The sequence below is a fragment of the Haliotis rufescens genome, unplaced genomic scaffold, assembly GCF_023055435.1.
Source record: "Haliotis rufescens isolate VD_foot unplaced genomic scaffold, xgHalRufe1.0.p SCAF_4, whole genome shotgun sequence".
In the NCBI taxonomy this organism is placed as follows: Eukaryota; Metazoa; Mollusca; class Gastropoda; order Lepetellida; family Haliotidae; genus Haliotis; species Haliotis rufescens.
The window spans coordinates 51592319-51613523 of record NW_025964112.1 but is presented as its reverse complement, the minus strand read 5'-3'; the positions used below and the strand labels follow the sequence as shown (position 1 = coordinate 51613523).

Genomic DNA, 21205 nt, shown 5'->3' with positions numbered 1-21205 from the left:
GAATATACCCTGTCTATACTGAATATATCGTCTATACTGAATATACCCTGTCTAAACTGAATATACCGTCTAAACTGAATATACCCTGTCTATACTGAATATACCCTGTCTATACTGAATATACCGTGTCTATACTGAATATACCGTCTATACTGAATATACCGTCTAAACTGAATATACCCTGTCTATACCATCTATACTGAATATACCCTGTCTAAACTGAATATACTCTGTCTAAACTGAATATACCCTGTGTATACTGAATATACCGTCTATACTGAATATACCCTGTCTAAACTGAATATACCCTGTCTAACTGAATATACCCTGTCTAACTGAATATACCCTGACTATACTGAATATACCATCTATCCTGAATATACCCTGTCTATGCTGAATATACCATCTTAACTGAATATACACTGTCTATACTGAATATACTGTCTATACTGAATATACCCTGTCTAAACTGAATATACCCTGTCTAAACTGAATATACCCTGTCTATACTGAATATACCGTCTAAACTGAATATACCCTGTGTATACTGAATATACCGTCTATACTGAATATACCGTCTAAATTGAATATACCCTGTCTTAACTGAATATACCCTGTCTATACTGAATATACCGTCTATACTGAATATACCCTGTCTATACTGAATATACCGTCTTAACTGAATATACCATGTCTATACTGAATATACCGTCTATACTGAATATACCTTGTCTAAACTGAATATACTCTGTCTAAACTGAATATACCGTCTATACTGAATATACCCTGTCTAAACTGAATATACCGTCTATACTGAATATACCCTGTCTAAACTGAATATACCCTGTCTATACTGAATATACCGTCTATACTGAATATACACTGTCTATACTGAATATACACTGTCTATACTGTGATCCAGACTGAAGCCTGTATAATTTGATGATTCGTCTTATGAAAAGCTCTAGCACATGGCGCCAGTTTCTTTACCAGGTGCAAACTCAGATAGCTGCCGATAAAATTCAGTGAGGCAATTTGTTTGGTTTTTAGTGAGACAATGGGAGTTAGATAGTTAGGTGAAGCTTTTTGCTGTAGCTAACCTGATGCAGCATGGAGATGATGTTGCCTTTTTGTTCTTCGGCTACAATTCTCTCGTCAGCAGCATCTCCTTCAATACCCGCAACATCAAACCAGGCTTCAAAACTGTTAACGAGAAACAGTATTTTTCAACGGTCCATTTTATCAACTTTTTCTAAGTTTTAAGTTGAACTAAAAAACAAAATGAATTCACTGGGTCAAAACAACTTCAAGCAATTAGGTCATGATATTGTTCTTTAACACCGTACTCTGCCATATTACAGCCATGTGGTGGCAGCCTATAAAATAGTCAAATCTTGACCAGACAATCCAGTGATCGAGATTGTGAGCAACCATCCACAGCGAATTCTTATCCACACCCAGAGTGAGCGAGTGAGTCAGTGGTTTTACACTGCTTTAAGCACAATTCCAGCAAGACATCCCAGACATTGGTATTCCTACAAATGAACACTGAATTACAGTCAACTCAGTAAAGTGATTTCCTCACCTTCCTAAATCGTCAAATATTTCCGGTAACAGAAAGTTGAGCAGAGACCAGAGTTCTGCCAGGTTGTTCTGCAATGGCGTTCCAGTGAGCAGCAGTCGATGTGTTGTTTTGTACAAACGCAGTTCCCTGAAACAGTGCAAAACAACGCATTTAGTGAATGAGTGAGTTGGGTTTAACGCCGCTTTTAACAGTATTCCAGTTACATTGCGGAGTGTCAGCTTACCCATGAGCAAGGTATGGTGCTGACAAACCTAGAAACATAATTGGGGCGAACTGGGATTCAAACCCACAGTCATAGGTTTTTGGCATGCCCAAGGGATGCAACTCTGCAAACGAATCGCAACGCCTTAGACAACTGGGTCACCCGTGCCCCCAAATTGAGAAAAGTGGAGGCATAAAACACATGCCAACATCCAGGAGGTAAGATTTGAAAACATGCAAACAAAACGTCTTGTGCCTGCGGAGGAAACCATAAATAATCGAATCTGGATTAGACAAACCAGTGATTGATATCATGAGCATCGATCCACGCAATAGGGATATGACATGCATCATCCAAGTCAACGAGACTGACCATCCAATCCCGTTAGTTGCCTCTTACGACATGCATGGGCTACTGAAAACCTATTCTAACCCAGATCTTCACAGGTTCGGCCTGGTAGGGTCCAGACAATCCAGTGATTGACACTTTGAGCAACAATCGACAGTGGAAATACAATGACACAGTATCAACCAAGTCACCTCTTACAACCAACATAGGTTCTCACAACATCCACAAGCACAACCTATTTCCAAATCATAGCTTCTTACCTAATGTGCCTGCGGAGGAAACCATGCCTCAGGAACTGCGAATGTTTGAATCTTATCTAACACATCATTCAGCAATATTCCAGCAATATGATGGTGGCCTGGTAGATTTTTTGTTTGTTGTTTAACACCGCTCACAGCAATATTCCAGCTATATGACGGCGGTCTGTAAATAATCAAATCTGGATCAGACAAACCAGTGATTGATATCATGAGCATCGATCCACGCAATAGGGATATGACATGCATCATCCAAGTCAACGAGACTGACCATCCAATCCCGATAGTTGCCTCTTACGACATGCATGGGCTACTGAAAACCTATTCTAACCCAGATCTTAACAGGTTCGGCCTGGTAGGGTCCAGACAATCCAGTGATTGACACTTTGAGCAACAATCGACAGTGGAAATACAATGACACAGTATCAACCAAGTCACCTCTTACAACCAACATAGGTTCTCACAACATCCACAAGCACAACCTATTTCCAAATCATAGCTTCGTACCTAATAAGTCGACAATGTGAGTTCTTTAAGCGATGACCTTCATCTACAATGAGGTACTTCCAGTCAAAGTGCTGCATGAAAGTCCTATCATTCATGGCTATCTCATAGGAAGTGATAATAACAGGTTGGACTTCCACGTTCGTCTTGATCTTATGCTTCACCCGCATCTTATTCCGTAGAGTCCGCCTTTCATCTTTGGTGCCATGATACAATATGACCGGTACCTGAAAGACAAAGTGGATTTTTGGACAGTCTAGAAAACAAATCTCAAAGTTTGAGTGAGTGAGTGAGTGAGTGAGTGAGTGAGTGAGTGAGTGAGTGAGTGAGTGAGTGAGTGAGTGAGTGAGTGAGTGAGTGAGTGAGTGAGTGAGTGAGTGAGTGAGTGAGTGAGTGAGTGAGTGAGTGAGTGAGTGAGTGAGTGAGTGAGTGAGCCAGCTTTACGCCACTTTTAGCAATATTCCAGCAATCGCCTCTTTCGACCAGCATAAGTTGCCGGGGACATATATCCTCACCCGGAATCCCTACTGGTTTGCAATCTACTTGAAAGAAATAAGTATTTTGTTGGCCAGTCTCCTGTAACTTTCTCCTACAGATCTTACCTTTGGTGTGAATCTCTTGAACTCGCTATACCAATTGGGTACAGTGGATAGAGGGCCCACAACAAGGAAGGGGCCGGACACGCCCATGGCAACCAGATGAGCTAAGAGAGCAATGCACTGCACTGTCTTGCCCAGCCCCATCTCGTCAGCCAGGATACCGTTGACACCGTTCTCAAATAAAACCTGCAAGGATCATATTAGAAAAACTTTAGGGATTGGTATTGGAGGTTTAAAGTGTATCACAATATTTTGCAATGTACAAGGCTGTATCGCAATAAGTATCACTATATATTGTATAATTCCAAATGTTTAATTCAGGATCAATCGGATACATTAAGGTATGAACTGAAGTTGATAAATGGAACAAAACAAGATGCTGGTACAACATAATGTTTACTCAGTCAATAAATACACAGCCATATTGGGGCCCTGGATGCTCGCTCCTGGGCAGCGAAGACATTTGGCAAGTATACAACATTAAGCACTTAGTAAAAATCCCAATTTGAAATCACCCGATATATCAAGCATTAAAAAATTATATTGCTGCATATCATGGAAATAATACACGTCAATTTACCGATATACCAGTAATACCTCACACCCTTAGAAAAAATACATTCATTATCATATTTGTAACGAGTTAAACCAAAAATAGACTCCAGTCATTTTTGTTCTTTACATATTGGTTGTTTAAAGCAGCACTCTGCAATATTCCAGCTGTATGACGGCAGTGTGTAAATAAAATCATCTGAACCAGGCGATTCAGCGATTGACATGAAGAGCATCTATCTACACAATTGAGTGAGTGAGTGAGTTTGGTTTTAAGCCCCTTTTAGCAATATTCCAGCAATATCACGGTGGGGTACACCCGAAATGGGCCTCACACATTGCACCCATGTCGAGAATCGAACCTGGGTCTTCGGCGTGACGAGCGAACGGTTTAACCTCTAGGCTTTCCGACCAGGTCAGTGAGCCTGACCACCCGATCCTGTTAATCACATCTTATGACAATCTTTGGTTGTTGAAGACAGAAAATAACCCGGATTTTCAAGGGGTTATTTTTTTCTAGAGTTCTGACAAGCTACAGTGTAACTCGAAAAACTTATAAAGAAGAAGAAAATTTTTGTCCAACTGAAGTTATACAGTCAACCTTTAAAGTGATTCAAGGACATAGGGTAGCACTAGCCACAAGCCAGAGTCTATCTACTGTTAAAGGTATCCTGACGCAAATTATTATCACAATGCAGGCTAGTAAACATCATCAATGTTTCAGGTAAAGTTGCATTCTTGGGGATTTCAAATGAGATGTAGTTCATATTAAAGTTCCCCAAATACAAAAGGAAGCAGTTCCACGGTTGGCATAGAATCAGGAAAATATAGAGCCTTGTTCAAAAAGCTTATCTTAAAAACCTTCACTGATGTGAAGTGCATCTTTCCATGTTTTTGTATGAAAACACATACCTCACAACTAACCAGATCATCATGGACACGTATGTACAGGTTCTAATATACTACTCAAAAGAAGTTAAGGTACACCTGATTATTTATCTGACTATGACTATAGGCCGTGGCAGATTAACCAATCTGTTCTGGTGTTTTTTAACTCCTTTTGAGTACATATTGCAACAAGAGAGGCCAGTGGTGAAAAACAGTGGTATATGAAAACCAATACCAAAAACATCATTCAGGGTTGGTACAGATATGTCCTCAACAATTTCAAGGCCTTTTCAACGCTTTTTCGAGGCACTTTCCGTCAAATTCAAGGCAAATAAGTAACACAAGCAAGACGCAAACACTCAGGGCCATGACATTAGGGAAGTAACTCATCCTGGATTGCTGTCACACTCATTTGGTAAAACACAAGTAATTCAAGCAATCATGTGTCGATCTTGCAAACAAGGTATAAAAAATCAGCTCCTTATCACACAGTCTTATCACATTCACAGGCAAGTTTGTATTCCAAACAAGAGGACTAAGTCATCACTATCACCCTAGTGAACATGTCAACTAATTATAAATATACTTTGTTGCCATGATAAATAAAATAAAAAAAAATTCAAAAGTACAAAACTATCAAAAGGCACCAGTTCACTGTGGGACCTATCTGTGTGACAAGTTTGATAACAAATATTGCACAGATTTCCAAATCTGCTCCGGAAACAAGCAATACCACCATTCCAGCCTAAGCAAAACTTGTTGCCATGGAAACTCGAAAATAAAATAAAATGAAAAACTTGAAATCCTAAACTATCAAAATGCACCAGTTCACCACTAGACCTATCTATGTCCCAAGTTTGGTGTTGAAATTGTACGGTTTTTTTCAGATCCGCCATTTCCAGCCTTGTCTAACTTGCTGGCATGGAAACACGAAAAATATATTTTCCGAAAATCCAAATCTATCAAAAGTCACCAGTTCACCACTAGACACATCTATGTGACAATTTTGGTGAAGAAATATTGTATGGTTTTCCAGATAACCTCTGGAAACAAGCACTACCGCCATTTCCAGCTTAAGTCAAACTTGTTGCCATGGAAACTTGAAAAACAAAATTCTCAAAAATCCCAAACTATCAAAAGTTCCCAGTTCACCATTAGACCTTTCAATGTGCAGAAATATTGTAAGGTTTTCAAGTTATGCTCTGAAAATGAGCAGTACTGCCAGTGCCAGCCTAAGTCAAACTTGTTGCCATGGAAACTCTAAAAAAAATTTTTTTTCTAAAATCCCAAACCATCAAAAGGCAACAGTTCACCACTAGACCTATCTATGTGCCGAGTTTGGTGAAGAAATACTATTTCAAGATCTGCTCCGGAAACAACATCTTGCACAGACACACGGACTGACAGTGTCCATTTTATTACCCCCTATAAAATGCTAAAAATCAAGCCCTTTTCAAGCCCTGTCTGCACCCTGTCTTTCAAGAAAGAGAGAGTGATTATTGGTTTACACTGAGGCAGCAAGTATGCAGCTATTGATGCTGTGTTGCTCACCTTGAGCCAGTTGTATCCATTCATCTGATACTGCCGAAGTACTCCGCCACTGAACATCAACGGCTGACCAGCCAGGGCTTCTTGTCCGCCTATCATTCTCCGCGGAATCGGCAGCTGCACAAAATAACACATACAAAATACATTTCTACTTGAATATTGGTTACTTTGTTTTCTGTTGCTATAAGCACAGGGATTATTGAGACCTGACAAAACATATATTCGGCCCCAAATCTGCAGTAAATGTCAATAGAAATCCCAACATTGGAATCAAAATTTCCCAAGTAATGCTGTTACATTTACAACTAAATAAAAGTGACAAAACCCCTTCCATAGCCACAAAAAAATCTCGGCTAAACCCAGAGTCCATTGTACGATTCAGAAAATATCATAAGCCTGTGGTTATGAATCATATCTTATTTACAAGTTTATAACTAATGTTATGGCTTTGAAAAATGACTTGTATTTCTCTGATAAAGGGACATATATGGAAAAAGAGGCTTCAATGCTTAGGCTAAAATCTTTTTTAAAAATCTTGGTTCTCAGGCACTGCCCACTTCAAGTCCGCTGCATGTTTCATTTTTATTTCCGTTTTTAAAAAAACCCTAAAAATCTTTAAATATTCCAAATCCAACAGTAGCCAAATACTGTATTCCACTATTTTACTCATCAAGGAATACATTTATGTAGGGAGGCACTTTCCCTGGTTGATTGTACAAAACTTTTATTTGGTTACAAAACTGCTTATTAGGTTACATACTGGTTTGAACACCCCCCCCCTTTCCTCCCCAAAACAAGACACCGCCCGAGCGCACTATATTTTCAAAAAACATTGCCCAAGAACCAATTCTTTTATTCTATTAAGCCTTTGTTTAATATCATTGTATTTAATGTTGAAATACCTTTGAATTCAAGAAAAGAACCTTTTAAAAAATATCCTATTTTTGAACAAAATAATGATATTTCCCAAGTTGCCTGCCAAGGGCACTTAGATTGGAATCTGTGATGCAATAGTCCTGCTATGTTCTTTGATGAACATGACACAAATTATGCACATGATCATACAGAAAAGTGTTCCAAATTCCTTGCAACAGGGAGGTTAAAATCATTATGGTTAGAATAATGTCTCAAGCCTCAACACGTTATCAAACATTTTATTTGAAATATCCTATCATAATGAAATACGACTCAGACCTTGAGTCACTCATTAAATGAATTGCTGAATCTCTGCCCCTACTCCCACATGGTGTATTGTCTCTAGACATCAGACAAATCTTATTACCCCCTCTTCTCAGTCGTTGAAGGAATGAGAATTTTGTTTAATTTAAAAAGTGCACTGAAAGTCTGACTAGGAACTATAATGCATAGATTGTAATGGCATGTACAGTAAACTACTGACTAGGAACTATAATGCATAGATTGTAATGGCATGTACAGTAAACTACTGACTAGGAACTATAATGCATAGATTGTAATGGCATGAACAGTAAACTACTGACTAGGAACTATAATGCATAGATTGTGATGGCATGTACAGTAAACTACTGACTAGGAACTATAATGCATAGATTGTGATGGCATGTACAGTAAACTACTGACTAGGAACTATAATGCATAGATTGTAATGGCATGTACAGTAAACTACTAACTAGGAACTATAATGCATAGATTGTGATGGCATGTACAGTAAACTACTGACTAGGAACTATAATGCATAGATTGTGATGGCATGTACAGTAAACTACTGACTAGGAACTATAATGCATAGATTGTAATGGCATGTACAGTAAACTACTGACTAGGAACTATAATGCATAGATTGTAATGGCATGTACAGTAAACTACTGACTAGGAACTATAATGCATAGATTGTGACGGCATGTACAGTAAACTACTGACTAGGAACTATAATGCATAGATTGTAATGGCATGTACAGTAAACTACTGACTAGGAACTATAATGCATAGATTGTAATGGCATGTACAGTAAACTACGTTTATAACAAACACACTTATAACGAACTTACTGATATAACAAACAAAAAATTTAGTCCCGGACATTTGTTGTATACTACACAAAAGAAGTTAAGGATCACCTGATTCTTTCATATTACAATATTTAATCTCTCATGCCATGACAGATTAACTTTACCAATATGAAAGAATCGGGTGATCCTTAACTTCTTTTGAGTAGTATATATATGCTGGATACATGCTTATAACGAACTACGGTTATTACGAACTAAAATTAGTGGTCACTTTGAGTTCGTTATAACCGTAGTTTACTGTATCTCAATAATTACCTTGATGTAACAAGATCCATGAAAAATTTGTATTCCTAATTCTCTACACCTTCAGATGTATGGCCAATTGTCTTCAGACACAAGACAAATATTCCTACCTCCTCTTCATTGTCTTCCCCCACTTCCTCCGTTGTTGAACTTCCTGGACCCGCCTTCTCTGTGGTATCCTCTGTTGTTGCAATCGCGGTCCGATCACTTGTCTCTGTTGTTTTCTGTCCTGCTTTAACAGAGGGTTCTTCTTGAGTGTTATCACTTGTTGCAGAGTTTTCCTTGTCCTCACTTGGTGTTGCAGTAGTTTGCTCCGTCTTCGTGTTTCTCTTGGATTTTTTCCCAGGGGTCTAAGAAAGATACAAAACAAGTTATCACCTTTGTCGTATCACTGAAAGTCAGTCATCAAGTTTACATTAAATTTTACAAAATATTTGTTAATATTGTTTTTTCCCTGATTGATCGAATAAAAATAGAACAATTGCTATGACAACTGATTATTTATCTAAGTACATAATCCTACTTTTGTTGAGCTGACAGGTTCTGGAGCCATCAGGTCTGATTTTCTTTTTCTCGACCTCCTGGTAGATGTCTCTGAAACTGGAAACGGAAGTGTTTTCACTAGAAGTTGTTTTTTGTTTTTTTTGTTTAATGCCGCACTCAGCACTATATTCCAGCAATATGATAGCGGTCTGTAAATAATCGAGCCTGGACCAGACGATCCAGTGATAGACATCATGAACATCGATCCATGCAATTGGGATCGATGACATGCATCAACCAAGTCAGCAAACCTGACCAACCGATCCCGTAGTCGCCTTTTGCGACAAGCATAGTCACCTTTTACGGCAAGCATGGGTTGCTGAAGACCTGTTCTACCCCGGATCTTCACGGGTCACAGCAATTCATTTGGTATATGTGTGCCAACATCACTGTAATTGGTCAGGGTACGATGACATGCAGTCATCCAGATCACCGACCCTGACCTTGCTTCTTACAACAGCATAGTTAGCCTCGACTCCCTTGATGGGACAGTGGCTGACTCACCAAAAGTCAAACTCACCATCACTGGACTGACTGCTGGATTCCACCGCCTCCTGTTCCTGTAATGTAAGCGTAAAGAGGAGACTTAGTTCAACAAAACATTCATTGGAATAAACAAAATATTACACTAGTGTAAACATATAGGCATGCATTTCCGTTAAGTAATAATACAAAAGTTAACTTCATTTTCAAACGAAATCAGGACAGTGATTTCATTTAACCATTTATTTCGCCCCGCATGTTAAATTTCTGCAGTGTATATGACAAATTCTGCAGCAGAAAACTGGAACATTCTGCGCAAGTTCTTCAGGAAATGTGATTTTCTCAGTCTGTGCCCAAAGTATTTGAGTCTAGTAGTCTGAATTTCTATTTTGGTATTATATTCAATAGATATTGGGCAAGGTATATGGACTAGTTCAAACACATCTTACTGGACCAGAAGTAATTTTAGTAGACAGGGGCTTTGGACTAGTGGATAAAGTCGCAGACTGTTTTTTGAGACCGCAGAATACAGCAGGGACTGACCATGGCAGACAGTGTGGTTTCTACAGTGTCGGACTTCACAGCGTTCACCAGAACATTGATGTAAATAGTACAGAGCAACTTGTTCATGATCAGAGCTCAGTTCACATAACAGAGCATGGTATGGAAAGAAAGCACAGAGCCCAATTGAAGGAACTTGCACCCGGTGCATGTTGACATGAATATCTAGTTGCTCCGGACATAGCCAGGTTGTAGCCTGGTCCCATATATTTCTTCAAAATTAGCAGGAACTTCAGAGAAACCATAGGAGTGAACAGGTCTGACAAGGTACCAGGAACACAAGCTAAACTTGTTTGTTTGTTTGTTGTTTAACGGTCATCGTAATCATGTGTTCGTTTGTGTTTGTATTTGAATACAGCAACGGGTACTGTGTATCATACCACTGAACTTAATAAATTATTTGGTCAATGTACAAAGATGTTGATGTTTGTAAATCACACGAAGAAAGTTCTTCTGCTTCCTGGGAGTGTGGTTATGTGCAGTATATGGGTACACCCATTCTACAAATAACAACAATTATTGTTTGTTTGTTTGTTTGTTGTTTAACGCTGCACTCAGCAATATTCCAGCTATATGACAGCAGTTTGTAAATAATCGAGTCTGGACCAGACAATCCAGTGATTGATGTCATGAGCAACCATAAGATGACATGCATCAACCAAGTTAGCCAGCCTGACCACCCGATCCGTTAGTCGCCTCTTACAACAAGCAAAGTTGCCTTTTACAGGCAGCAAGGGTTGCTGAAGACCTATTCTACCCCAGATTTTCACGTGTCCACGAACTAAGCACCAACCTTTGTCTGTTGTTCTTTGAGTTTGTCCTCCTTTTTCTTCAGCCTCTTCAACTGTCTTTCCTTTTTCTTCTTCTCTTCCTCTGTCTGTCTGTCCATACGATCTATCAGGTACTGTGTGTACATGTTGCTTTTGCTCAACAAGAACTTCAGACGTTGGTAGCGCTGGTTACGATCTTCATCCGTCATTTGTTTCCAAAGCTGATGACCAAACATAACACACAATCACAAATTACAGAAAGAGACATTGTACATTAGGATTTGGTTGGTTGGTTGGTTTGTTGTTTTACGCCACAGTCAGCAATATTCCAGCTATATGACGGCGGTCTGTAAATAATCGAGTCTGGACCAGGCAATCCAGGGATTGATATCATGAGCATCATTTCACGCAATTGGGATACGATGTCATGCATCAACCAAGTCAGCGAGTGTTTGAAATAATTTTAAAACCCAAGAAGACAGTCGCGCAGGTGACCCATAAACGTTGCCTGCCCACATTCAGACATCAGAAATATTGAGAATTTCACGAATAATAAGAGACAAAATGTATCGTGACTCAGTTGAAATAATGCAAACAATTACTTGAGAATATACAAGGCGTTAAAAGACGTAAGTTGTCTTAAAAATAAAATACAGACAGAAGAGTTACCAGCTATATATAGATTCCGTCATGCCCCTAAGGTGTGGATAGTTGCTCACAATATCAATTTATTTATTTATTTATTTATATATAATCGAATCTGGACCGGAAAAAACAGTAATTGATATTGTGAGCAACGATCGACACCTTCGGGGCATGGCGGAATCTGACCACACGATCCATTTGGTGTGTCTTACAACCAGCAGGACCAAAACTAACCTGGAATCCCAATGGGAGACATAATCACATCTGCCCTACCTTTTCCTGATCCTCTGCCAGTTTCTTCTCTTTCTCTATCGCCTGACTCTGGAGCTCTTGTTCCTCCTTGACCATCTCCTCCGTCACAACGCCTTCCCTGATTTCAGGCTTTATCGACAGTGCCTCCGTCACATCTTCCGGCTTTATCGACAGCTCTTCGGTTTTCTAGAAACAGATTTGAACGGAAGGGTATTAGCCAGTCAAAGAAGACTACAAGGCAGGAATTTTATCTGGCATTCTAAACTGAAAAACATCCCTTTGTTCTAAATTTGGACCTTCTTATTGTAATATTTAAAACAAGTATTTGTCACAGAGTGACGAAATATCCCCCGCCATATACACCATAGTACCAAATATGAAGAAAATCCAGCGATTAGTTCTTGAGATATTGTGGCAACACCGTTTTCCAACTCCAAAAACAGATTTGCCTGCTGTGACCTTGAAAATGGGGTCAAGGTCACCAAATCTGACAGGTGTATGCGGTGTCTGTATATACACTATAGTTCCAAATATGAAGACAATCCAGCGATTAGTTCTTGAGATATCGCGGCAACACCGTTTTCCAACTCTAAAAGCAGATTTGCCTGCTGTGACCTTGAAAATGGGATCAAGGTCACCAAATCTGACAGGTGTATGCGGTGTCTGTATATACACCATAGTTCCAAATATGAAGACAATCGAGAGGTTTAGTTCTTGAGATATCGCGGCAACACCGTTTTCCAACTCTAAAAGCAGATTTGCCTGCTGTGACCTTGAAAATGGGGTCAAGGTCACCAAAACCGACTGGTGTCTGCGGTGTCTGTATATACACCATAGTTCCAAATATGAAGACAATCCAGTGTTTAGTTCTTGAGATATCGCAGCAACACCGTTTTCCAACTCTAAAAGCAGATTTGTCTGCTGTGACCTTGAAAATGGGATCAAGGTCACCAAAACCGACTGGTGTCTGCGGAGTCTGTATATACACCATAGTTCCAAATATGAAGACAATCCAGTGTTTAGTTCTTGAGATATCGCGGCAACACCGTTTTCCAACTCTAAAAGCAGATTTGTCTGCTGTGACCTTGAAAATGGGATCAAGGTCACCAAAACCGACTGGTGTCTGCGGAGTCTGTATATACACCATAGTTCCAAATATGAAGACAATCCAGTGTTTAGTTCTTGAGATATCGTGGCAACACTGTTTTCCAACTCTAAAAGCAGATATGCCTGCTGTGACCTTTAAAATGGGGTCAATGTCACCAAAACTGACTGGTGTCTGCGGAGTCTGTATATACACTATAGTTCCAAATATGAAGACAATCCAGCGATTAGTTCTTGAGATATCGCGGCAACACCGTTTTCTAACTCCAAAAGCAGATTTGCCTGCTGTGACCTTGAAAATGGGGTCAAGGTCACCAAAACCGACTGGTGTCTGTGGTGTCTGTATATACACCATAGTTCCAAATATGAAGACAATCGAGAGGTTTAGTTCTTGAGATATCGCGGCAACACCGTTTTCCAACTCTAAAAGCAGATTTGCCTGCTGTGACCTTGAAAATGGGATCAAGGTCACCAAAACCGACTGGTGTCTGCGGAGTCTGTATATACACTATAGTTCCAAATATGAAGACAATCCAGTGTATAGTTCTTGAGATATCGCGGCAACAAACAGGTGGGACGTACGGACGGACGGACGGACGTACGGACGGTCGTGAATACTATATCCCCCGCTTCGCGCTTTCGCGCGGCGGGGGATAACAACACAAAAAGCCAAACTTGACATTAAGTCTCTTGTTTATTGGTTGTCTGATCATCAAAGTGCAAATGACCTAACATTACGATATCAACATAACTTGACAATATGTCACTGGATTGTCTGATCCAGACTTGATTATTTACAGACAGGGATTGGGATACGATGACATGCATCAACCAAGTCAGCGAGGAAGACCACCCGATCCCATTAGTCGTCTCTTACGACAAGCACAGTCACCATTTACATAAAGTATGGGATACTTAAGACCTATTCTACCCTGAATCTTCACGGGTCGCTCATGTTGCGAAATGGTCGGGATCTTATCATAGACCATTGGTCATAATCATTTTGTCACAAAATATTCCAAGATATTCTGTAACATGAACTTGGGCTGAGCTTGCGAAGGCTGCTTCAAAATAAACATCAGATTAGGACTGGCTATCAATATAGATTACAGAGATCGATGATCACTTGCTAAATATCAATCAATTATCGATAAAGATCGGAGGAGTAACTTTAAGCAAATAAGTCAAAACAATATCAACATATTTCACACAACTGGTGAGCAGTGACACATTTATACATAGATTATTTTGTAAAGATTTGAGATATAACAGAAGCAGGTGCTTCAGTCTTCGACAATTGACATTATTGACAATAACAAGTCTGTTTCAGTAAATCTAAACTTTATTTCATCACAATATTTTATAGAAGTTATTATCAATGACAACAATTTCATATCTAAAATAGTTAATAGTTCTTCCCATCTACGATAATTCTGATTATCGATCTCTTCAGCCAGCCCTACATCGGACTACATTATATAGATACAGTGGAGGAAATCGTTGCTTTGTATTGGTAAACAGTAGGGCTGGGACGAGTCCAAATCTACTACCCGGGTATCCGACCCCCTATTACCCGACCCTACCCGGGTACCCGCTGCAGGTCACAAGAGTTGGGAACAAGATGTCTGATCGGGAATTGTTTCACCGCAGCCCAGGCAGTAACTATTTATACATGTATTAAACGATCTGATCATGCGTACACAGAAGTTGACTGAAGCGTTATCTTTACTCAAACATGTGCAAGTCAAAAGGAATAGATGGATCGTCAGAAAGAAGTGTAACCACAAAGTTATAGTGAGTTTTTTTCACCAAACAATAAGTCACATGACTAACCACGGGTCCATGTAGTCCTGTGGGTACCCGGGTCCTACCCCACCCAACCTGAGTACCTGAGTTACCTGTCCCAGCCCTAGAAAACAGTAAATGTCTCATAGCAAAAGAAGAGCAGGACATCGACACCATGGCACAGCTAACCAGGGATCAGTTCAATCTCAATAAAATCAGATCTTAGTTTTTGCTACCAGTAAACAAAGATCTGAGCACATCCCATTACGGGTCACGTCAGAACGACCTTTCATGACCGACCAATGAAATGACTGACAAGAAATCGACATTAGCCAATAAGAACGCAACTTTCTCGAGCTTCACAACACTAGTTTCAAACTGGCGACTACGCTTTGAAACATATTTTGACGTATTCTCGATTAAAAATTTCAAAACTGACCGAAACAACATTCTGGAATGGCTTATAGATGGCCTAGATTGTATGGATGTAATCATAAAACTCGTATCTGTCATTCGGAATACCCTCTGTTAAATATTTCGAGGTTGCATGATGAGAAAACATATTCCGACTATCACTTTCATGATCTGGTAAGCGACGCTCTGACTGGTTGGATGAAAGGTCGTTGTGACGTGACCCATAATGGGATGTCCTCAGATGTTTGTTTAGCGGTAGCGAGAACTAAGATCTGATTTTAATGAGATTGGTATCAGTTCGACCCAGAATCCCCCAGGGCACAGAACCCTTTCACGTACCACAGTTGAGTCTCCTCCACTGTCAGCCATCTCTGTCCTGGGCTCCATCTTTACAAGAATCTTCGTCACATCCTCTGGCAAACAAACAAAGAAGACATGTAACCACGATCATAGCTTCATGTGGCTAACCCCAGGGTTAGATCTAGGCTGTGTTTCTGTATCATTGACAAATTATTGTAATAATTAACGCATCAAAACTGGATATCGTGGGCCCTTGGGCGCACAACATAAGTGTGATGGCAAATCCATTTTACACAATCACATGTGTGACATACCCCAGTGTTCCCCTTTACCGGTAATTACCAGTTTTTTACCCGAAAAATTTGGCTAGGACCGGTAATGCATGTGACTGCCAGTCCCTGTGGACTAGCAAATAGAGTACCTTATAAATATTTGTTGTTGAACAAAATAATCGGCGATATTCATATAAGCATATTTTTCGAAGAATGTATGTTACCTTCAGGGTTTCCCCTTGTATATTTTCAGTGCAAGGAAATAACATTTTGCGTTGATTCTAGGTTACATATATATATTTGTAGCGACTTACTCTTGAAATACAAAAAATAAGAGGAGAAAATAGTGACTGAACTTTGTGTGAATGACGTGTAGAGCTAACTAAATTACTTCAGAGATGTCATGTTGAATGAATTAAAACTAGGTAATTTTTATATGTTTTTGTTTAATTGTTGAAAGTTGGGACTGACACAAATTAGGAGGGGACTGGTAATTTTTAGTGAGGTGAGGTGAAATGGGGTTTAACGTCGCGTCCAAGATTATTGCACTTATATAGCGACGTGCATGAACGTGTGTGTGTTTGTGTGGCTGCTTGTACTAGTCCGGACTGATGCCGATTTATAGTGCTAGCTCACTGAGATACCATGCCGCAGTTGAACATGAATACCCCACTCAGACACAGTATACTGACTCCGAGCCGACCAGTCCTTGTTTAGCCCCTTAATGCCGAGCGCCAGACAGGGTAACAACAAGTACCATCTTTTAACGTCTTTTGATATGACGCGGTCGGGGATCGAACCCCGGACCTTCCGCTCTCCGGGCGGACGCTCTACCACTAGACCACGGAGGCGGTCCTAATTTTGAGTGTTGTCAGTCCAACAGGACAGGCAGTTTCAAAAGCCAGTGGGAACACTGCATACCCTCTACGTTAGGCAGTGGGTCTTCCGTCTCCATGGGATCCCGGCCTTCATTAGCCTCCTCCACGGGTACATCTGCCGAGTCTTTGGGTTTAGCTGGAGAGTCGCTGCGCCCGGCAGTCTGAAGAACCTCAACAGCTGACCTAAGTGAGAAGGACAAATGACCATATGAATTCAGAACTAAAAGTAGAAGTACCGTATTCGACGTAATAAGCGCCCCGCTCTAATAAGCGCCCACGGCGATATTTGCTGATATATTGGCTAGTGAACAAGCCCAATTTGCATCCCTTCCGATTGATCAATGTACGCAAGACTTTTTTGTTAGGTACCGTATAATACGCACATGTGTGTTATATGCACCCTTATTTATGGGCAATTGAATTCTGGAAAAATATATCTGTTGTACATAAACATTTCAGGCTGTCAGCATAAACAACGAAATTTATCTTTCAACATGTTCAACTATGGTTTTTTTCACCAAAATAATATTCTAATAAGAGCCCCCTATTTCTAATTTTGAGAGCGCTTATTTCGTCGAATATGGTAGTAGTAGGTCTTCTGCAACCCATGCTTGCCATAAAAGGCGACTATGCTTGTCGCAAGAGGCGACCAACGGGATCAGGTGGTCAGGCTTGCTTACTTGGTTGATGCATGTCATCGTATCCCAATTGCGTGGACTGATGCTCATGAAGTCTTTTTATCATATGGACCACTAGGGATGTCAACATACAGGTGTCACATGGTATGATTCATATCTTGATACAGAAATCACGATACGATATGTATCTCAATACTGCATGTACCAAATTTTTTGTGGAAAACCCAGTCATTAGACTGAGAATAGAGTCCATAGACTCACTCATAATGGTAAAGAAGGACAAGTGACAACTGACTAATACCCATCAACATGACACTGAGTCAAGTCAACTTTTCTGTGTGAGAAAATAACAAGAAACAAAGTTTATGTACAGTATATAGTACTATATACTATTATCACAGGCAGCAAGGAAAAGTTTGTTGATCTTTTTATCCAAAAGACAACCAATTGGCAAGAAAGTTATCAATGGTTATGAGGAATTAAAAAAAAGTTTCTACTTTCTTATTGATGTTGATGCGAGATCAATGGGTACAATCAATGTGGGGTTAAATGTGAAATGATGCCAAATTAAGTATATCGGCATCTGACAAGCATCTGGATAATCTGACCCTACTTGGCTTAAAGCATTGGTAGAATAGGTCCTCAGCAACCCATGCTCGCCATAAAAGGAGACTTTGCTTTTTGCAAAAGGCGACTAACAGGGTCAGGTGGTCAGACTTGCTGACTTGGTTGATGCAACGTCATCATATCCCATTTGGGTGTTCTTGATGTCAATCACTGGATTGTCAGGTCCAGACTTGATTATTTACAGACCGCTGTCATAAAGGTGGAATAATATTGCGGAGTTCTGCGTTAGACAACAAACAATTAAACAAATTTGCCTTCAATGCAGTCATTATGTAGGCATTATTTAGTTTATCTATTTCTTTTATTAGACCCAATAAAGGTGTCCAAATTAAACAACATTTAGAATTTGTTTATTTTTGTTTCATGTTGATTGCAACAATTAATTAAAACCGTACCCAATAGATACAGCATCGTTGAATATTTTATACACTATACTTTGAGTATGTATTTGTTATCAATGCTCCGAACGAAATGAAAGTCACTCTATAGCATATGCTTGCATTTCAAACCTATCTTTCCCATTACAGACGCCACAGGTGTATTGCAGACGAACAAGATATTTGAAAACACCATACTTACATGTTTCAAAAGAAAAATCTCCAACGCGTCTTGGAACGATTGTTGTTGTTTTTATACCGCTAACACAATCATGCAACACGCATTTAGTGCACTATCAGCAGAAACAGTTAGGATGTACAGCTCTGTAAGACATTCATTCCCGCCAAATAGATGGCGCTGTTGGAGGTCAAGGTGGTCGTATGTCAAAGTTCAAACGTATGTTCCGTTTGAGCGATTTGTTTTAGTGCTTTGTTCCCTGTCATTCAAGGGTGAGTGGTAAACCCTTATAATGTTATTTATTTATATTTCTTTACGCCGCATAAGTAATTTTGCAGCTTTTCGCTGTTTTATCTAAATATGTTTCTAAATATGGATTCAGACGCATGACAAGTCAACAGGGAACGTCTGGTGTGCGTCTAAATGGGGATTTATTACAGTCAAAGTCAACTATGCCTGGGTTTTAGCGTAAGACATTTGCATGATTCATTAATATTTGCGTGTGTTGAAAAGTGTCAACTATAACTGGACTCCTGTCTATAAGCGCAATGCTAGCGTTACAAAACTGTTAATTTTGACTGGGCAAACGTCTACATAAGGGGCTAAAAGCGCATAGGGCTGCGTCGAGATCTGCAATTGCATTTGCACAAAACATCATCTCTAAAACCTCACTTGAAAACGGTTTGTAATTAATTGAATCGTCACCAGTGTTTGGGGGGCTAAAGACAGCTTAACACATCGGTCCATCTCCATCCCATGGGATATCTCGGTATGCAAGGGGATGAATCAATATTTGACCTGTATATTCAATATTACTCTCACTATAAAAATGCAAAACCATTAAGAAAATACATGGTCAAATGTAACAAATGTTAAATTTGGGATAACACATTCTGAGTAAAGTACAAATACTATGAATCTGAATGTACTAGAATCTGTACTTTACTCAGAAAGTGTTATCCCAAATATTACACTTATTACCACTCTAACAAGATTCGCTGACTTGGTTGATGCATGTCATCGATACCAATTGTGTGGATCGATGCTCATGATATCAACCACTGGATTGTCTGGTCCAGACTCGATTATTTACAGACCGCCATCATATAGCTGGAATATTGCTGAGTGCGGCGATAAACAACAAACCAACCAATCATCTCACTAGGTTCAAATTGCACTCCACAATATGGTGGCAGTTGTGATCCTCATGTAAACGTTGCTTGATATCATATGTATAGCTAATGCCTGGTCATGTCCATGGTAAGTAATAAATAGGTTGCAAGTGAATCCGTGGCGTTTGATTGGCTAATCAAGCAATACATGCCAAAAATATTGAAATCAGTTCAGAAAAAAACACTTTCTTAAAATCGGCTATCATGTTGTATGACCGGTGAAATCATACACTAAAATCATACAATAATCTCTGCTCAGTTGTAGCCACAGTTATTCTGGACAATCCGAGAAATGTGCAAATCAGATCACCTCATTTTTAGAATTAATGACTTAGCCCGTACCCTTGTGGTTAAAGCGTTCACTCCTCACATCGAAGACCCAGGTTCTATTCCCTACATGGGTACAATGTGTGAAGCCCATTTCGGGTGTCCCCTGTCATGATATTGCCGGAATATTGCTAAAAGCGGCATAAACCCACATTCACTTACTAAGAATGACATATGACCAAGAGCGTGTTACCATCACCTGAGGCTATCATAATGAATTTTTTTCCTGATATAATTAATATATTTACAATGCAGAGGCATACTCATCTAATAATAATCTATGCATGCTATAAATATGAAAATTCCCATGTGCCCAAAGATATACAGTGAACGCACCATTTGATAACATTACACCCATTTTGTTGACATTGAACATTTTCCGGATCACAACAGCCAACAGTCATTGCGCCGATGTGAGTGATCCCATTACTAGACTTTTTTAATTTCAACACATGCAGATTTTAATTCTGTCATGTCATCACAATGACACGGCGCACGTTAACACAGTTCGGCTTCTAACATTACATTTATGTGGATTTAAATCCGCTGAATAACAGAAAAGTTGAGCCGCTTTTTTTCTTGTTTATAACAGTTCGGAGATAGAATGATCACATCTGCCAAACGCAACCACGTGTAAATAGTCCCACATGAATGAAATCTTTCCCAACGCGCGAAACGATGACATTCCGGCGACTTCCTGTGTCGTTTGTAAAGAAAAGCTGATACGGATAGCTAAACGAATAGCTTTTTTCATAATACATTTTGTTATATTTTTTTCAAACGCCGGATATTTGTTTATCATTGAATAAGGGTGAAGCAGGCCTAGCTGTTATTTGACGGTCTCGACAACACGGTTTTTTCACATCATGTGAGCTTTTAAATGGCCATGCATCTTCACAATTTTAATAGTCTATCCATATTTACAATGAACTAAAAAACATAACCTTTTTCCAGATTTCCATAATTATTCTTTAGACGGAATCGGTTAGTTAAACATTTTGTGGAGATTAGGGTTAGAATCAGAGTAACTCGTTATTGGTCAGTAAATAAAAATATATATACCCCCTTTTCTCTACTCATAAAATAGAGGTATATATTTTTATTT

At 39.5% G+C, this 21205-nt stretch overlaps 1 protein-coding gene across 1 annotated transcript in view; it reads right to left on the bottom strand.

The window, feature by feature from the left end:
- Nucleotides 1-18791, bottom strand: part of LOC124150811 (lymphocyte-specific helicase-like) — a 32972-nt gene extending 14181 nt beyond the window's left edge. Inside the window, exons 1-13 of the mRNA XM_048382103.1 lie at nt 18626-18791; nt 16825-16964; nt 15671-15744; nt 12050-12214; nt 11155-11352; nt 9838-9877; nt 9298-9374; nt 8885-9124; nt 6487-6600; nt 3499-3681; nt 2900-3123; nt 1586-1711; nt 1101-1203 (exon numbers count right to left, since the gene is read on the bottom strand). Of these exons, the coding sequence (XP_048238060.1) occupies nt 1101-1203; nt 1586-1711; nt 2900-3123; nt 3499-3681; nt 6487-6600; nt 8885-9124; nt 9298-9374; nt 9838-9877; nt 11155-11352; nt 12050-12214; nt 15671-15744; nt 16825-16964; nt 18626-18627 (1686 nt within the window). The 5' untranslated portion in view covers nt 18628-18791. The remainder of the gene's footprint in view (nt 1-1100; nt 1204-1585; nt 1712-2899; nt 3124-3498; nt 3682-6486; nt 6601-8884; nt 9125-9297; nt 9375-9837; nt 9878-11154; nt 11353-12049; nt 12215-15670; nt 15745-16824; nt 16965-18625) is intronic.
- Between the last annotated feature and the right edge of the window lie 2414 nt (nt 18792-21205).